This window comes from Leptonychotes weddellii, chromosome 1 (assembly GCF_054177405.1).
Source record: "Leptonychotes weddellii isolate Sample4059 chromosome 1, ASM5417740v2, whole genome shotgun sequence".
Taxonomy (NCBI): Eukaryota; Metazoa; Chordata; class Mammalia; order Carnivora; family Phocidae; genus Leptonychotes; species Leptonychotes weddellii.
The window spans coordinates 6,841,816-6,857,671 of record NC_138369.1 but is presented as its reverse complement, the minus strand read 5'-3'; the positions used below and the strand labels follow the sequence as shown (position 1 = coordinate 6,857,671).

At 56.6% G+C, this 15,856-nt stretch overlaps 1 protein-coding gene across 23 annotated transcripts in view; it reads left to right on the top strand.

Moving 5' to 3' along the window:
- Positions 1-3,160: 3,160 nt before the first annotated feature.
- DOCK6 (dedicator of cytokinesis 6) overlaps positions 3,161-15,856 on the top strand; it is a 44,046-nt gene continuing 31,350 nt past the window's right edge. For 10 of the 23 annotated variants that reach the window (XM_081812986.1, XM_081812978.1, XM_081812945.1 and 7 more), the window contains exons 1-7: positions 3,164-3,468; positions 3,851-3,913; positions 12,287-12,374; positions 12,964-13,139; positions 13,405-13,473; positions 13,687-13,816; positions 14,668-14,880. In XM_081812986.1, coding sequence (XP_081669112.1) covers positions 3,404-3,468; positions 3,851-3,913; positions 12,287-12,374; positions 12,964-13,139; positions 13,405-13,473; positions 13,687-13,816; positions 14,668-14,880 — 804 coding nt within the window. In that variant the 5' untranslated portion in view covers positions 3,164-3,403. Of the gene's footprint in view, positions 3,469-3,850; positions 3,914-5,188; positions 5,336-12,286; positions 12,375-12,963; positions 13,140-13,404; positions 13,474-13,686; positions 13,817-14,667; positions 14,881-15,856 lie in introns of those variants that run through there. The other 13 variants (XM_081812985.1, XM_081812959.1, XM_081813040.1 and 10 more) reach the window with 6 other exon arrangements.

The following is a 15,856-nucleotide window of genomic DNA, read 5'->3' as shown; positions in this document are numbered from 1 at the left end:
AGAATTCTTCCTCTTTGCACAGCTGTGCAGTATTCCGCTACGCATGGGCAATGAAGCCAGCCCCTTGTGGGTCGTTATTTCCACCCTTGGCTGTTCGGTCAACCCTGTTTGTCACGAATGTCTTCGTCATTTTCCATGTAAAGACTGGATTTCTAGAAAGGGACTTGCTGAGTCTAAGGGTTCGCAGGTTTGTAGTTTTGAAATATCCAGCCGATTTGTCCTCCATGTGACATTTACTTAAAGACACCTGGGCCAGTGATGGACGGGAGAGTTGGCTCTTCCTGAAATAAACCCCAGGGTGTCCCTGCCATGCTCTGCGCTCCTCCGTAGCTCCCCACTGCCCAAAGGGCTATGCCCGGGCTCCCACTGGGAGGCCTTGGAAACCCACCACCCTCTCCCCCTTGCCCTCCACACAGGTGACTTCTACTTCTCCCCTCAGTCTCTGCTTTGCTGGTCCCCTCCCTCCCTAACTCAGTCTGGCCAACACCCACTTGACATCCCTTCCAGCTGACATCACCTCCTTCCAGAAGTCCCCCAGGCCTGGCAATGCTGCTGGAGCAAATGAATGGATGAAGGAATGAAGTGGGAAAGGGGAGGGGGTCTATAGGCCATAGGGAGGAGCATGGCTCCCTCCGGGGGCAATGGGGAGCCAGAGCAGGCTTTGAGCAGAGGACAGGCATGTTGAAAAATTTCTCGTATTTGCAGGGGCACCTTTTTGTGCCGTGGGCCCTTATTAGCGGAAGTTTGTAAGTTCATAAAATCAAACACCTAGGATGGTGAAGGAAACCCATTAGAAACCCATTACATTCGATACTGTTACCAAAATCTGTTTTAATTTGATGGAATGTGGGCATCTTTCTTAATACATTAAATAAGATGGCCCAGGGCACCTCCAACGACTGTCATCAGTAGAAGCAGGGGGAGCGTGAGTGATGCAAGTTTTTCCTTCTAAGGAAGAGCTCCTGAATTCTGCTTGCAAACCCCTTGGGTGTCTGGGGACCCCGGTGAAAACCCCCCAGATCCTGGGATGTGGTAAGAGCACCCGGAAGGTGAGCAAACTTCACAGCGGTGTCACTAAGAGGGACAGGAGTGATTTGCAGGGATGATGGACAAGCATCCAGACAGACAAGCATCCGGCGGCTGGGCCATCTGTTCAAAGAAAAACAGGAAGACTGCACTCTGCCCCTCTGGCCTCTCTGGGCCCAGCCTTTGTCTTTGTGCCTTTAACTTCCAAAGGCAGGCCGGGAGCCTGTGAGTCGGCTTCCAGCTTCCTTCCCAGCTCCGGAAGCAGCAGGAAAAACAGCCTGACAAGGCGGCGTCACCCAGGTTCTGTGCTCTCCTGACAACACTTCATGGTTCCCCAATCACAGCCCCATAGGGCCAGCTCTGAGGGTAACAACCCATTTCAGAGATGAAGAGACAGAGGGCCAGAGAGGCCCCAGGTCACCCAGCCTGGCTGTGGCCAAGCTGGGACAGGAATTCAGGTCTCTTTGGATGCTAAGTCCTGCCTGTGGCCATTCCTGCTCTGAGTTCACCACCTACCTCAAGACACCCACTCATTCATTCATTCCTCATTCGTTCATCAAGTGATTCACCAAGATGCCAAAATCATCTGAAGATCCAGGGGAGAGATTTCCCTAAACGCAACAGACCCAGTTTCGTGTTTTACGACTCAAATGTGTGCTTTGAGGTGGGTGGCTGCTTCCCTCAGCCTCAGTTTCCTGCCCCCATAGGTTGATGACCTGGGGTGATGAGACCACCCCGCCCCCGTGGGGGGGGCGGGGTTAGTTGGAGCCTGCACACAGCAGGTGCTCAGAAGATGCCTGTTGAACAGATGGCCTTTGCATCCTGCTCCCACCACCCGACCTTACCTGCGCACTACCCCCACCCCACTTACCTCTCCCTGTGGCAGGAGGGTTCCCTGCCTGTGGGCAGGAGGGCTGAGGGCAGGGTGCGGTCCTGAGCTGGCTGATCCTGCCATTCCTGGCATCGGCACCAGGGGGCAGTGGGTGCCCAGTCAGCTTTCCTCTACCTGCCCCCAGCACCCCTCACTCAGGTGGGGAAGCTGAGACATTGATCCTCCTGCCGTCAGGCTGGCTTCTCACACCACACTGACGGTGGACATAGTAGGCACTAGGGGACAGGGAGGTATCATTCATTCTCTTATTGAGCACCTATTATATGCAAAGCCCTATGCCGGGCATGGGGGACACAGCCGTGAATAAGGCAGAGAAAAACCCTTGCCCTCATGGAGCTGACATTTGAGTGGGAGAGATGGACACCAGGGAACCAGGCAGTTACAACTGAGGGTGATCGGGGCTGTGATGGGGAACCCCAGGGGCTGGAGGCAGGAGGACCCAGAGGAGCCCCTGAGCTGGCTTGAGCAGGGAAGGGAGGGGGTCAAGGAAGGCTTCCAAGAAGCATGAGACCTAAGAACGAATAGAAGTTCGTTCGGGTAAAAAGCAGGAGAACCAGCGTTCTGGGCCGAGGGTACAGTCTGTGCCAAGGGTTGGAGCAGCCGCCCCCTGCCCCCACATAGACAGGCAAGCACACGATAATGCTGCACGGACGCGGACAGTGAGGTTCTGGAACAAGCACTGAGCAGCAGCTCAAGGGAACGGAGGAGAGAGAGGCTGGAAATAGATATTCATGGAGTGGCCAACTATGTGCCAGGTGCTGGGGACCTCGGGGAGACGGATAACTGGCTGGTTAGACACAGTGTGATCGTAGTTGTAACGGGGGATGCCCAAGCAGCTGTAGGAGGCAGAGATGGCCAAGCTGAGATTTACGGGATGGAGAAGGGTCAGAGGAGGTGTGAGTGGAACAGCATTCTAGGTGGTGGGAACAGCAAGGGGCATTGGTGTACAGAGGGCTGATCTTCAGCTCCGCTCTGTCACTCACAGGGAAGGAGGTTCAGCCCCTGGCCGGCTCCTCAGCCCCACCCCCACCCGGCCCAGCCATCTCCCACCTGGACCAGGACAGTCCCTTCCTCCCTGGTACACAGGCGCTGTCCCCATACCCTATAGTCTGTTCCTCATCACAGCCAGACGAGGCCAAAGTCCCCGCCAAGCTTGGCCTCTGTTTGAGCAGCTGCCAGGGTCACCTCGCCCTGCCTGGCTGAGTCAGGCCTGGCGTGGCCTGAAGAGGAACTTCCTCACCAATCAGGTCTGGTAGGCACCAGGGCAGGCAGCAGGCTCCAGGCGGCTGGGGCAGGGCCTTTCCTTGGAGGCATCTTTGAAGCAGCCTTTCCACCCAGACGGGGCTTGGAGTCACTGGGCTCGCAGCCCCCACCGGCTCCTGGGGGGAACCAACTCCCACGAGGGCCTGGAGCTTGGTGCTCCCGAGCGAGGTCTGTGCCTCGTGCTGGGACCGGCCACAAGCCCTCCATGGAGCAGATGAGGAGATGGAGACTCAGAGAGGTGGAGAGATCGACCCTGGGTCCCACAGCCTGGCCTGGCCTGGGACTCTGTGAGTATTTGGAAACACATATTTCAGGGTCAGGCTCCCTCGGTGACAAATCTGGGATCACAGATGGGACTCCGGCTCGCCGGGTGAAATTGGGCAAGTCGCTCTGCCTCGCTGGGCTTCAGTTTTCTCATCTGCAAAAGTGGGGTGGTGACGGCACCCACAAGTGGGAAGGGGGACAGCACATGTGAAGAGGGAGCTGTGCTCTAGGGCTCAGAGGACACTGAGCAGGTGGGCAGCTGGAGTGGAGGGGGAGGGGAGGGGAGGCGGATCATCCACGGCCTCGTGGGCCTTGGGGAGGACTTTGGCTTTTACCCTGAATGAGGTGGGAGCCAGGGAGGATTCTAAGCAGAGGAGGGGCCTGACCTGATTCAGGTGTTGCCAGGCCTTTTCTGGACGCTAAAGGAAGAACAAACTGGAGGGGTGAGGTCAGGAGCCACGAGATCAGGTATGATGGGGTCTTGGGCTGGAACGAGGCAGAGGGGAGGGGAGAAACCCAGAAATCTTTGCTCATCTTCATGTTTCTTGCCCAGCTGGGCTCCCAGGAGCCCAAAGGCGAGGCAGGCACTTTAGCCCAGGAGGCTGCTGGTTGGGGTGAGGGTGACATGGGGTGGGGCACAGCAGAGTGATGGGCGGGGTTATACCTGGCGGTTCCCAGGTCAGAGTGGCTGGACCACTCAGGCAAGTGCAAGTGCGTGGGCTGCTGACAGATACACATGTCACATGCCAGGCTGGGAACAGCCCTGCTGTGCCCTTAAGAGCTTGGGGCTGAGTGGCAGGGTATGAGGGCTCCCCCCTCCCCCGTCCGGCCCGGAAATCCAAGCCTCCCTTCTCTGGCCTCAGGATCTGATACTGATCCACTTGCCTAGTTAGGGCAAGTTCTTCTGCTTCTCTGGGCCTCAGTTTCCTCACGTGTAAAAGGGAGGATAATGCTAACACCCATACATGGGAAAAAGAGCAGCATATGCAAAGCCCTAAGGTAGAGCCGTGCCCTCGTATCATTCAGCCCCCAATTCTGCCTAGGACATTTTCTGACCAGGGCTGGAAAGGCCATCGGGAGGAGGAATCTGCCCGCGCAAAGGCTTGGGGGTGAGCAAGGGGTTGGCACATCCAGAGCATGAGTGGGGGCTGGAGAATTCTTGAAGACTGCTGCTTCACTGGAGCTGGGAGAGGAACCACTGGGGAGAGATTTGAGACCACAAGTAAACCGAGACATCCCCACATCCTCCTTCCAGCGGAGGCAGCCGGGCCACTCAGGCCCCAATCACATGGCCCGGCATCTCAGAGCCCAGCTGGACCCCTCTGCTTCCCTTGTCCTGGACTGGGGCATATCCCACAGTGGCCTCAGAGACCCCTGCGATCACTCAGGCCTGGGCAAACGTCTGGTCACCTCCGTGCCTCAGTTTACCCATCTGTAAAATGGGGAATCCATTGTTCCTTCTGCACCTGTGAATTGCAGGGCCATGCTTCATAAACGCTTGAGATTATACTTATGGCGGATTATTGTGGGGATTAATCAGAGGGCAGAAAGAGCATCCCCCGGAGTCTGACACCCCCAGCCTCGGTGCCGGCGCCTCTCCTCTCCTGCCCCCTTCAGAGCCTCAGTTTCCCTACCCCAGGCCCGAGGGGCGCGCGGAGGCGGCCTGGGGCCCCCGCGCCCCTCCGGCCGGCAGGGGCAGCACGGAGCCGCCCCGCACACCCGGAAGGGCCCCGCCTCCGGCCCCGGCCCCGCCCAGCCCGGGCAGCCCAGAACCGGGAGGCGGCGGCGGCGGCGACCACGGCGGGGACGGTGCGCGCGGCGGCAGCGGCGGGACGCGCACGGCGCCATGGCGGCCGCCGAGCGCCGCGCCTTCGCGCACAAGATCAACAGGTAGCGCGGCCGCCGGGCCCCTCCCGGGCCGCCCGCACGTGTCCGAGCCCCGCCCCGGGGCGGCCCGGCCCTCCCCGGCCCCGGCGCCCCCGACTCAAGCCCCTTCCGCCCGGGCCGACTCCGGCCCGCTTCCTCCGGCGGGGGCCGGGGGCGGCGGGAGGCGGGGAGGGCGGCCGGGGTCCCCGCTGGGGCCGCGGCGGGGCTGCGAGTGCGATGGCGGCTGAGCCGAGGTCCGCCCTGGGCGCCGGGGGGTGGGGTGGGGGGACGCGTGGGGGCGTGTCCGGGGGCCTTCCTGGAGGCGGCGGCTCAGGGAGAGCGGGGACCGGGAGCCCTCCGCGTCCCTCGCCACCCCCCGGTCCTTCCCGGGTCCCCGAGCCCGAGGGCATGGGAGCGGGAGGGGCCTTCGCGACCCATCCTCTTTCCTGGCGCGGGGCTGGGATGCTCCTGGAACCGGGATTTGGGAACAGGGATGGTGCTCTTGGAGGCCTTTGAGGCCCCTCGGGAAGTTTCCCGTGCTCTTCCCCGCTGCCAAGGTCCCGTGCCCAGCTGTCTGGGGAGCAGGGGACAGCTGTGGATGCCCTCCCCCGCCACCCCCCCAGCCCTGCTTCAGGCTCTCCCAGCGGCGGCTGGACGCGCTGGAGATGGATGGGTGATTGAATGGAGGGAGTGGGGGCTGGGGACCCAACCAGCTGGTGGGCAGACGGGGGAGGGGACAGGCGCCAGGCGCTGGGGGATCCATTTCCGTGGCCACTGGAGATTGTAAGAGACTCAGCCCGGGAGGGGGAGGTCAGACTGGGGCTGAAGAGCCTCTCCCCCATCTTTGCGTCCGTTGCCAGAGTCTGCCCAGGGGTCCTCTCTACAGGGAACCTGTGCTGGCCGCGCCCAAGTGAAAGAGCGCCCTGTGGGTCCAGAGCTGGCCTGATGGAGACACAAGAAAAGATCCCACCCTTGGTGGCAGATACAATGGGGTAGACAGAGGAGTAGCACAATAAAATAGATTATGTATTAATGATAAGTGCCAGTGCTATGGGGACACGCAAGGTAGGGAAAGGAGATGGGGACAATGGGGGCCATTTTAGATATGAGAAGCAGATCAGGAAGGCCAGGATGATAAGGTGACAATTGAGCAAAGTTCTGAAGGAGGGGAAGGAGGCATCCGTGCCCATATGTGGGGGAAAAGCAATCCAAACACAGGGAAAGGCAAGTGCAAAGGCCCTGAGGCAGGAGGAGGCATAGTGTATTTACAGGTCATCTGAGGAGGCCAGCCAGTTTGGAGCAGAGTGAGGAAGGGGACAGTGGGAGCAGATCGTGCGGGGTCTTGTGGGTTGTGGGGAGGACCTTAACTTGTATCCTGAGTGAGGTGGGAGCCATGAAGAGTTGTGAATATATGGATGTGACCATGTGTTTGGAGCATAGTAGTCAGGCAATTTTTATGTTCTGTTATCTTTATGTTCCCAAATTGCCTCTCTGTCTTGGACCTTTGGCTTCTCTGAACGCGTTTCTTTGCCACTCAGTCTCTGTGTTCTTGGGTCCTGGCTTCCACTCCAGTGAAAAAGAGAGGTCCTGGGTCCTGCCCTGGGGAACAGATGCTACAGAGCCCAGGGTAAAAAGAGCAGAGAATGATCCTGGGGCCCCAGTGAACCACAAGCAAAAGGCTCACGTCTTCTAGCCATCCTTTGCCAGGGCCTCCAGAGCAGCCTAGTGGACACCCAGGTGTCTACATGCTCAGATCTGGGCCTATATTCATCTATTCAATCATTCAGTCATTCATTCCACAATGCCATATTGACCCAAAAGTTAAACAGTCCCCCAGTTTCCTAATGAACAGATTCTTTAAAAAAAACACACAAAGATTTGGGGGGACAACTTAAAACTAAAAGTAAATAACATGGACAAACATTACTGTATGCAGTATAACTTGTTCATTTTTTCACTTATACTGTTTAAAGTAAAACACAATATGGAATGGTGATAATGGCCAGCGCTTATAATATGTTTATGGCTGGCTGGTCCCCAGTGGGAATGCCATTTGTCACCAGAGCCTGGTGACATAGGTATAACTATAGAAAGCTGGACTCACAGTCCAGTGACTGTCGAGTGTCTCTTGTGGGGAAGTGAGCCCAGGAGTGTGTGGCCCCAGGCTTCAGAACAATCTCAGAAACCGTGTCTCTTCCTGCCCCCACATATCCCCCGTTCTTCCAGGCATCTGATAGCGGCATCTTCATTCGGCCCCCCAGCTGTCTCCTGCGGGGCAGGTGGCATTTCTCACTCAAGGAAATAGTGATTTCATTGGAGGCGTGGGAGGGCAAAGAGACATGTATTGACCAAATTCCAAAGGTGCCTCTGGGATTTCAAGGAAATGTCTCCCTCCCACCCCTGTCCCCCAATACATCTGCAAACGTGAGCACACACACGTATTGTTACTTTCTACCTTTAAAAAAATGGTGACATCTGACATGCATCTAGAAAAATGCAAAGTTTAAATAGTAGTTAGTTATAGAACCAATGCCAAGGGGGCGCCTGGCCGGCTCAGTCAGTGGAGCACGGGACTCTTGATCTCGGGGTCATGGGTTCGAGCCCCACATTGGGGGTAGAGATTACTTTTAAAAAAATTAAAAAGCAGGGTGCCTGGGTGGCTCAGTTGGTTAAGCGACTGCCTTCGGCTCAGGTCATGATCCTGGAGTCCCGGGATCGAGTCCCGCATCGGGCTCCCTGCTCGGCGGGGAGTCTGCTTCTCCCTCTGACCCTCCCCCCATCATGCTCTGTTTCTCATTCTCTCTGTCTCAAATAAATAAATAACATCTTAAAAAAAAAAAATTAAAAAGCAGGGGTATCCGGGTGGCTCAGCCGGTTAAGCATCTGCCTTCAGCTCAGGTCATGATCCCGGGGTCCTGGGATCAAGCCCGGCATCCGGCTCCCTGCTCAGTGGGGAGCCTGTTTCTCCTCCCTCTGCCCCTCTCCCTCCCCCTGCTCGTGCGCTCTCTCTCTTGCTCTTTTGTGCGCTCTCTCTGTCTCAAATAAATAAATAAAATCCTAAAAAAAATGAAAACACAAAACAACAACAAGAAGACAATAAATACCAGGGGAAAAAGTCACTGGGGTCAAAGGCAGAGATGAAGGCAGTCTCTATCTCCTGGGCCACCCAACCTAGCCGCCCCTCCTGATCTGCACCCAGTTCCGTCCCCCAGGGAATTGCCATGCTGATGGCAGCTGCCCCCACTTCCTCACTTGCGTTATGGTTTCTCCAGCCGGGCTGGTTCCCTGTGCTCCACGGGTTACTTTTGCCTGCTTAGAACATCTTATCAATGGAATCACATGGGGTGTCGAGGCTGTGTGCCCAGAGTCTCTCACCCGACATAATGTCAGGAGGAGGAGGGCTTGTCTGTGCCGTCGATGGGCGGGTGCATCCTTTTTCATTGCTGCATACTATTCCTCCCGCCCGCGCACAGTCTCTATCTTCGGTCAAAAAACATGTGCGTCTTTTCACTTTGGGGTTGTCATGACCGGGGCTGCCGTGAACATTCTCAGCCTCCTGAGCATCTACGCCTCTGCGTGGAATTGCTGGATTGGCTTATCTTCAACTTTGCTTGGTCATTGCAGACGGTTGTCGAAAGGGGTTCCCCCAGCAGCAGATGAGAGTTCCTGTCGCTGGCAGGCAGATCATTTGTCTGTAAAATGTTCTGCCAGTCCAGGAGGGCTAGGGTGGGGTATAAAGAGGAATCTCTTTATGGTTTTATATGGATTCATAGTCTTCCCTCACTTTTTTACTCAAGTGGGAACACGCAGCGTCAGAGGCTTATGCCATTCTCGTTTCTGGTTTTATCTCCTCCTCCCCTGTGGGGATAGATTTCTGTTAATCCGACCAGCCCTGGGGTGAGGTCCACAGTCTCACATGAATTCCCAGTGATGCCACTGCTTCATCTTTCTCCTCTGAGTGTCTCTGTAGGATTGTTGACTTTCACCTTAGGAGGTCTTGTCTCAGCAATAGCTGTAACCCACCACCTGATCTTTGCGGTGTCTCTCATTGCAATCCTGAGGTCACTTCCTGAGGAAAACCAGTATATTCAGCTCAACATTTTGCCTCCTTTTAAGAGATGTGCTCCGTGGGGGTGTCTGAAGCAGATCTGATGTGGGCGTGAGAAAGAGAGGAGTTGGGGATGACTCCCAGGCGTTGAATTGGGGGTCCTGAGCATCCCCAGAGGGCGGGGCAGCCCTTAGGGAGACGGGGAGGATGGCAGGAGGGCAGGTTATGGTCAGGCTGCATGCCTGCAAGACACCACGTGGGCATGCAAAGGAGGCAGGTGCCACACAGAATGGACCCAAGGATTGTCCTTGTTTGGGTGGTCCTGAAACCTGGAGGCTGGATGGGACCACTGTACCACTGTCACTGGGGGAGCTGAGCGTGGACATGGGAGAGGCAGGTTTTGGAGCCCCTGTTTTTGGTCCTGTTCCCCAGCATGGGCAACGTGGAACACCACGTGCTGGGGGGCACAGACTCTGACTTCTGGCCCACAGGGGTTTGATTCTTGGCACCTACCGCATTCGGCTCTCTAACCCCAGAGGCCTCCCGACCCGCCCTTTTCTGAGCCTCACTCCTCTTCTGGCCCAGCATAAAAAGCAGGGCCAGAAATTCCAGTTTCCCAGGATCCTTTTAAGGCAACTTAGTGACAGCAAGCCTTAACTGAGCACTTACTGTGTGCCGAGCCTTATACTCAGAACAGTTCGATAAGGTGTGGGTACTGTATTGTACAGTACAGAGGTCCAGAGAGGGGATGATACTCACCCATGCTTGCCCAGGCCCAAGTGCAGAGCCCTGTGACACAGGAAAGTGGCTCCCATGGCCACAGTGTTGAGGACCGACCCACTCGGGGGCCATCTCTCCAAGGCCAAAGACAAAATGAAGTGGGAGTCCTGGCTGTCCCTCCTCCCCTCTCCCTGCTCTGTTGGTGCCCTGGTCCCAGCATTTTCATAAATCATCCCCCAAGACCCTGTGTGCCCAGGCTTCCAGAGGAGGCGGCCCCAACTTTGGGAATTTGAGGACAAACAGCTCATTTGGAACACCCTTTGAATTTCCTAGAAGATCCTCCATCAGCTCCCTCCACACCCCCGAACAATAGAAGCAAGACTCTGGGACAGTTGAGAGAGAAAGTAAATAGAATACAGGGGCAGAGGAGTGAGGCTGAGATCTCAACTGGAGGCCCCCATGATGGGTCAGGGTCATGGTCAAGTTTTGTTTGATGGATTTTTTTTTTTTTAATTTATTTGACAGAGAGAGACACAGCGAGAGAGGGAACACAAGCAGGGGGAGTGGGAGAGGGAGAAGCAGGCTTCCTGCAGAGCAGAGAGCCCGTTGTGGGGCTCGATCCCAGGACCCTGGGATCATGACCTGAGCCGAAGGCAGATGCTTAACAACTGAGCCACCCAGGCGCCCCTGACCTATACGGATTTGAATTCAGAGGCTTCCAGATGACCCCCGTTGGTCCCAGTCTCCCCTACCCCCACCTGTCTTCCCTGAGCCCACCGCACACATTCATCTCATCGGTGGTCCGTGGTTTGTGATCAACATAGTACTTCCGGGGGGGTACAACTTTTCATTATGAAAACTTCCAAGCACAAAAGTGGAAAATGGGAGCAAGGCCCAAATACCCAGGCAATTGCCTTCTCAATTTTAAGAGGGATTGAGGCCCAGGGGCTCCTGGGTGGCTCAGTTGTTAAGCGTCTGCCTTCAGCTCAGGTCATGATCTCAGGGTCCTAGGATCGAGCCCCGCATCGGGCTCTCTGCTCAGCGGGGAGTCTGCTTCTCCCTCTCCCACTCCCCCTGCTTGTGTTCCCTCTCTTGCTGTGTCTCTCTCTGTCAAATAAATAAATAAAATCTTAAATAATAATAATAATAATAAATTTAAAAAAAGAGAGATTGAGGCCCAGAAAGGGTATCCCATCTGCCCAAAGCCACACAGCTAAAATTTCTGGGGCTTCTCCTAACTCACGGTGGATTTTGGCAAGTTGGAGCAGGAGGGAAATGGGGAGGGATTCATTCCCCTCAAGAAAAATTTATTGAGTACCTACTGTGTGTGGGGCTGGTGCTGGGGCCTGCATGGGGACCACACAGCCCTATTCCTGCCGTCATAGAGACCCCGGGAAGCAGGAGTCTCCATGCTTGGAGCACAGAGCCCAGCCACAGGGTCTTTGCACTTGCTGTACCCTTTGCCTGGAATCCTCTTCCTCAGATAACTGTGCGGCTCTCTCTCCTTCCCCTCCTTCCAAGCTCAGCTGAAGGAATTGAGTGCCTGGGCGTACCAAGTCCCAGATTCCTGTGCTGGCCCCCTCCCCTGTGGGTCTTGCCCCTTCACCCTCCTCCTCCCTGACTTGGAAGGCCAGCACAGGTGAAGGTGGCCCAGGAAGGCCATAGCCCAGATCTTGGTTACTGGGTGTGCTCTGTGAATCATGCTGGTCTCTTAACACACGCTCAGGTGGGTGAACTGAGGCTCAGAGGGAGGAGTAACTTGTCCAAAGCCCCATAGCAAGGATGGGACAGGGTGGGTGGAGGTCCCCCAGATGAGGAAGCCGAGGCCAGGGACCAGGGGGCTGACCAGCCAGGACTCACACCCATTCCTGGGCATCAGGGATAAAGAAGGATCTGTGACCCTCATGCCCTGCCGGGAGCAAATCCTTCCATCTGTGCTTGGCCGGTGTGGGGGGGTGGGGGGTTGGAAGGGCCCCAGGCCCAGCTTGGGGGGTCCTGGGGCCTCTGTATCAACCATAGCCCTGGGGCCCCGAGGCTGAGCTCTGCAGATTCTGAAGTCCAGGTTCTCCTGGTCCGTGGCCTGGGTTTTTCCTTCCACAGCCTGGATTTTCCTCTTGGAGAATGAATTTATTGGCCGGAAGTGGAGTTCCCAGGGCCACATCGCCCAAGTTGTCATGTCCTCAGTGGCCCCTTCCCTTTCCCCGCAGGACAGTGGCTGCGGAGGTGCGGAAACAGGTGTCCCGGGAGCGCAGTGGCTCTCCGCACTCCAGCAGACGCGGCAGCAGCTTTCTGGGGGTACGTGTTTGGGAGGTGCTCCCCTCCAGGACCCTGCTCTCTAGCAGATGTGGGGTTCCGCTCTGCCCGGGCCTGGTCCCACTCACCCCTCCCACTAGTGCCCTGTCCTGGGTGGGACTGTCCCCACTCCTCTTTCCCTGTGGGTGGGGAGGGTAGTCCCCTCTCTCTGCAGCTGCTGAGGGGTTTGGGGGGGGCAGCGCCGTGGGTGGTCAGCCTGATGCCGCCCCACCTCCTGCTGCCGGGACCACCCAGATTGGGGGGTGGGTATGGGAGGTACTTCCAGCTGCAGCGGAGAGGGAGTGGGGCCTGAGGAATTGTCTTTCTTCGCAGCAGCCAGCTTGCCTTTCCTTCCAGCATAACCCTGCCCCTCCAGGCACAGGGGTGTGATTTCCTGCCTGGAAAGAGGGGCAGGGCAGGCCATGCTGGGATGGGGGTAGAGAGTCTGAGATCACTGTCCGCCCTGGCTCCTCACAGCTCCAACACCCTCCATGGCTCCCACCGCCCTCTTGCTCGAGCCCAAGCCCACGTCCCCCCCACCCCCTTCCTCAACCCCCAGGGCAGGGCCCACAGTCCCCTTGCTCCAACCCAGGTCCCACTGACTGAAGTCATTGAGCCCCTGGACTTCGAGGATGTGCTCCTGAGCCGGCCACCAGACGCCGAGCCTGGGCCCCTCCGGGACCTGGCTGAGTTTCCAGCCGACGACCTGGAGCTCCTGCTACAGCCCCGGGAATGCCGGACCACAGAGCCCGGGATCCCTGAGGATGGGTGGGTTCAGCCCCACGCCCTCCTTGTCTGTGACTCCGGACTGCCTCCATGCCTGCCCCTCATCCACATCCCCCTTCCATCAAGCTCGCCACAGCCCCAAGTTCAACTCCTGGCTTGGCTGTGTAACCTTGGGCAAGTTACCCTCTCTCTCTGAGCTTCTGTCTCCACATCTCCAAAACGGGCAGAAGGGCAGGCCCTACCTCAGGCCACTGGACAGATGAACACCATGCCCTGCCTCTGTTTACCCTGATTTTATTTTGTGCAGAAAGCTGGATGCCCAGGTGAGGGCCGCAGTGGAGATGTATACAGAGGATTGGATCATCGCTCACAGGAGGTGGGTCTGGCTCGGGGGCAGCTCCAGGCAGAGGGTCAAGAGGCCAGGTCTGAGCCCATTGGGCCAGTCCTCCTGCTTATCTGCCCACTGTCACTGCAAGGGCAGCTGGACTTCTCTGGTGGATCACAGGGAGGGTGGAAGGCCTGGCAGGCATCACATGGACCTGTGGGGTGCCTTCATCCCTGCTACCCACCCAGCCCTGCCTCCTCCTAGGTACCAGCATCTGAGTGCGGCGTATAGCCCCATCACCACGGAGATGCAGCGAGAGCGGCAGAAGGACCTCACTCGCCAGGTCTTTGAGCAGGACACTTCTGGGGATGAGAGGTCCGGCCCAGAGGACTCGGTGAGGGAGCCCTGGGCACGCGTCACCATAGGAGTGTGTGGGCTCTGGCCCCAGCTCTCGGTCACATGTGACGGGAAGTGACCCAAACGGCCTTGAACCCAAAAGGAAATGTGTCAGCCCCGTGAGTTAAAAGTTAAGGGTCATGATTATGAACACACATGCTTAGTGTGTACTAAAGGCTTTATACTTGTCCTCATCTTTCATCCTGGGAGGCAAGGCTACACCCGTTTTGCAGATAAAGAAACTGAGGCACAGCAAGGTGATTAGAGGAGCTTCACTGGCCCACTGGGTTCTGAGCCAGTATTCACCGGGCTCCTGCTTTATGCCCACGATAATCCTACCAAGAGTTACTGATACCGCTTCCATTGTTACTAGTTTTAGATGTAGATGAGGATCCTGAGGCCCTTCGAGCTGGGTTCGGGGACACAGGGTCACAGAGCTGAGTGGGGCTTTGAACCAGGGTGGTCTGCCTCTGACCATATAGCTGGGTCAGGGAGGCCAGGCAGGTTACCCTGAGCCGGCGACAGTCCCCTTGGGAAGAACTCTCCCTCCCCTGTTGACAGGGAGCAAAGCCCCAGGGAAGGTTCTCACTGGCCCAGCCCACACATGTCCTTACCTTGGCCCCAGGAGGAGCCTCCCCCAACGGTGGTAAAGGAGGGGCGCCCTCCCAGGCAGAAGGTTCTAGAAAGAGGCTCAGCAAAGCCTCAAAGTGACCCTTGTAGCGGTGACCCCCCCCCACCCCCTGGGCCTCAGCTTTCCCATCTACGCGTTGGGCATGGGGACAGTCTCACGGGAGCGGGATTGAAGGTGCATCCAGCCGGCGCTCCGTGTTTTTGCCTCCTCGCCGGCAGGATGACCCCCGGCACTCCTCAGGCTCCCCAGAGGACACCCCGCGGAGCAGCGGTGCCTCCGGCATCTTTGACCTGAGGAACTTGGCCGCTGACTCACTGCTGCCGTGGCTGCTGGAGCGCACAGCCCCTGAGGATGTGGACCGGCGGAATGAGGCCTCGCGGCGGCAGCATCGACCCCGCGCCCTGCTGGCTCTCTACCCGGCACCTGATGAGGTGGGAGCCCCCAGGCCCGCCGCCGCCCTGAGGCCCACATGCACGCACCCGACCCTATATGGTATCCCACCAACACTCGCTGGGGGCCTGCCGTACACCCTGGGGTTTTTTGTTTCGTTTTGGGGGGGTTTATTTTTTTTTATCTTTTTTTTTTTAAGATTTTATTTATTTATTTGAGAGAGAGAGAATGAGAGACAGCACAAGAGGGAAGAGGGCAGAGGGAGAAGCAGACCCCCTGCCGAGCAGGGAGCCCGATGCGGGACTCGATCCCGGGACTCCAGGATCATGACCTGAGCCGAAGGCAGCCGCTTAACCAACTGAGCCACCCAGGCGCCCGTTTTGGGGGGTTTAAAAAAATATTTATTAGAGAGAGAGAGATCGAGAGTGCGGGCATAGAGGGCAGGGGCAGAGGGAGAGGGAGAGAGAGAATCTCAAGCTGACTCCCGCTGAGCGCAGAGCCCATCCCATCACCCGAAATCAAGAGTCAGAGGCTCAACCAACTGAGACACCCAGGTGCCCCTGGACACCTTGTTTTTTTTATTCAATTCCTTTTATTGGATGTCTACGACATGCTCTTAGATTTATCCCAGCAGCATTTATTGGATACCTACCATATACTCCTATCGTCTTTCAACCAATACTTAATGTATGCTTGTGTATAGTCTTCTTAATTCAAACAGAATTTAATCAACTGATATTTATTGAGCACCTCCTATATATGCCTATATTGATCCAAGCGACATTTATTGGGCACCTAGTGTATACCCTGTGTTTTTATTCAGTGGCTTTTATTTTATATATACTCCTATATTTATCCACCCAGCGTTTATTGGGCACCTATTATATACTTCTCTATTCAACCAATGTTAATTATGTGCCCATTGTATAATCCTTTATTTAATCAGACAGCATTGAAGCAACTCCTATATCTTGAGTACTTATGTTTACCCTACCAACTTTTTTTTTTTTTTTTTTT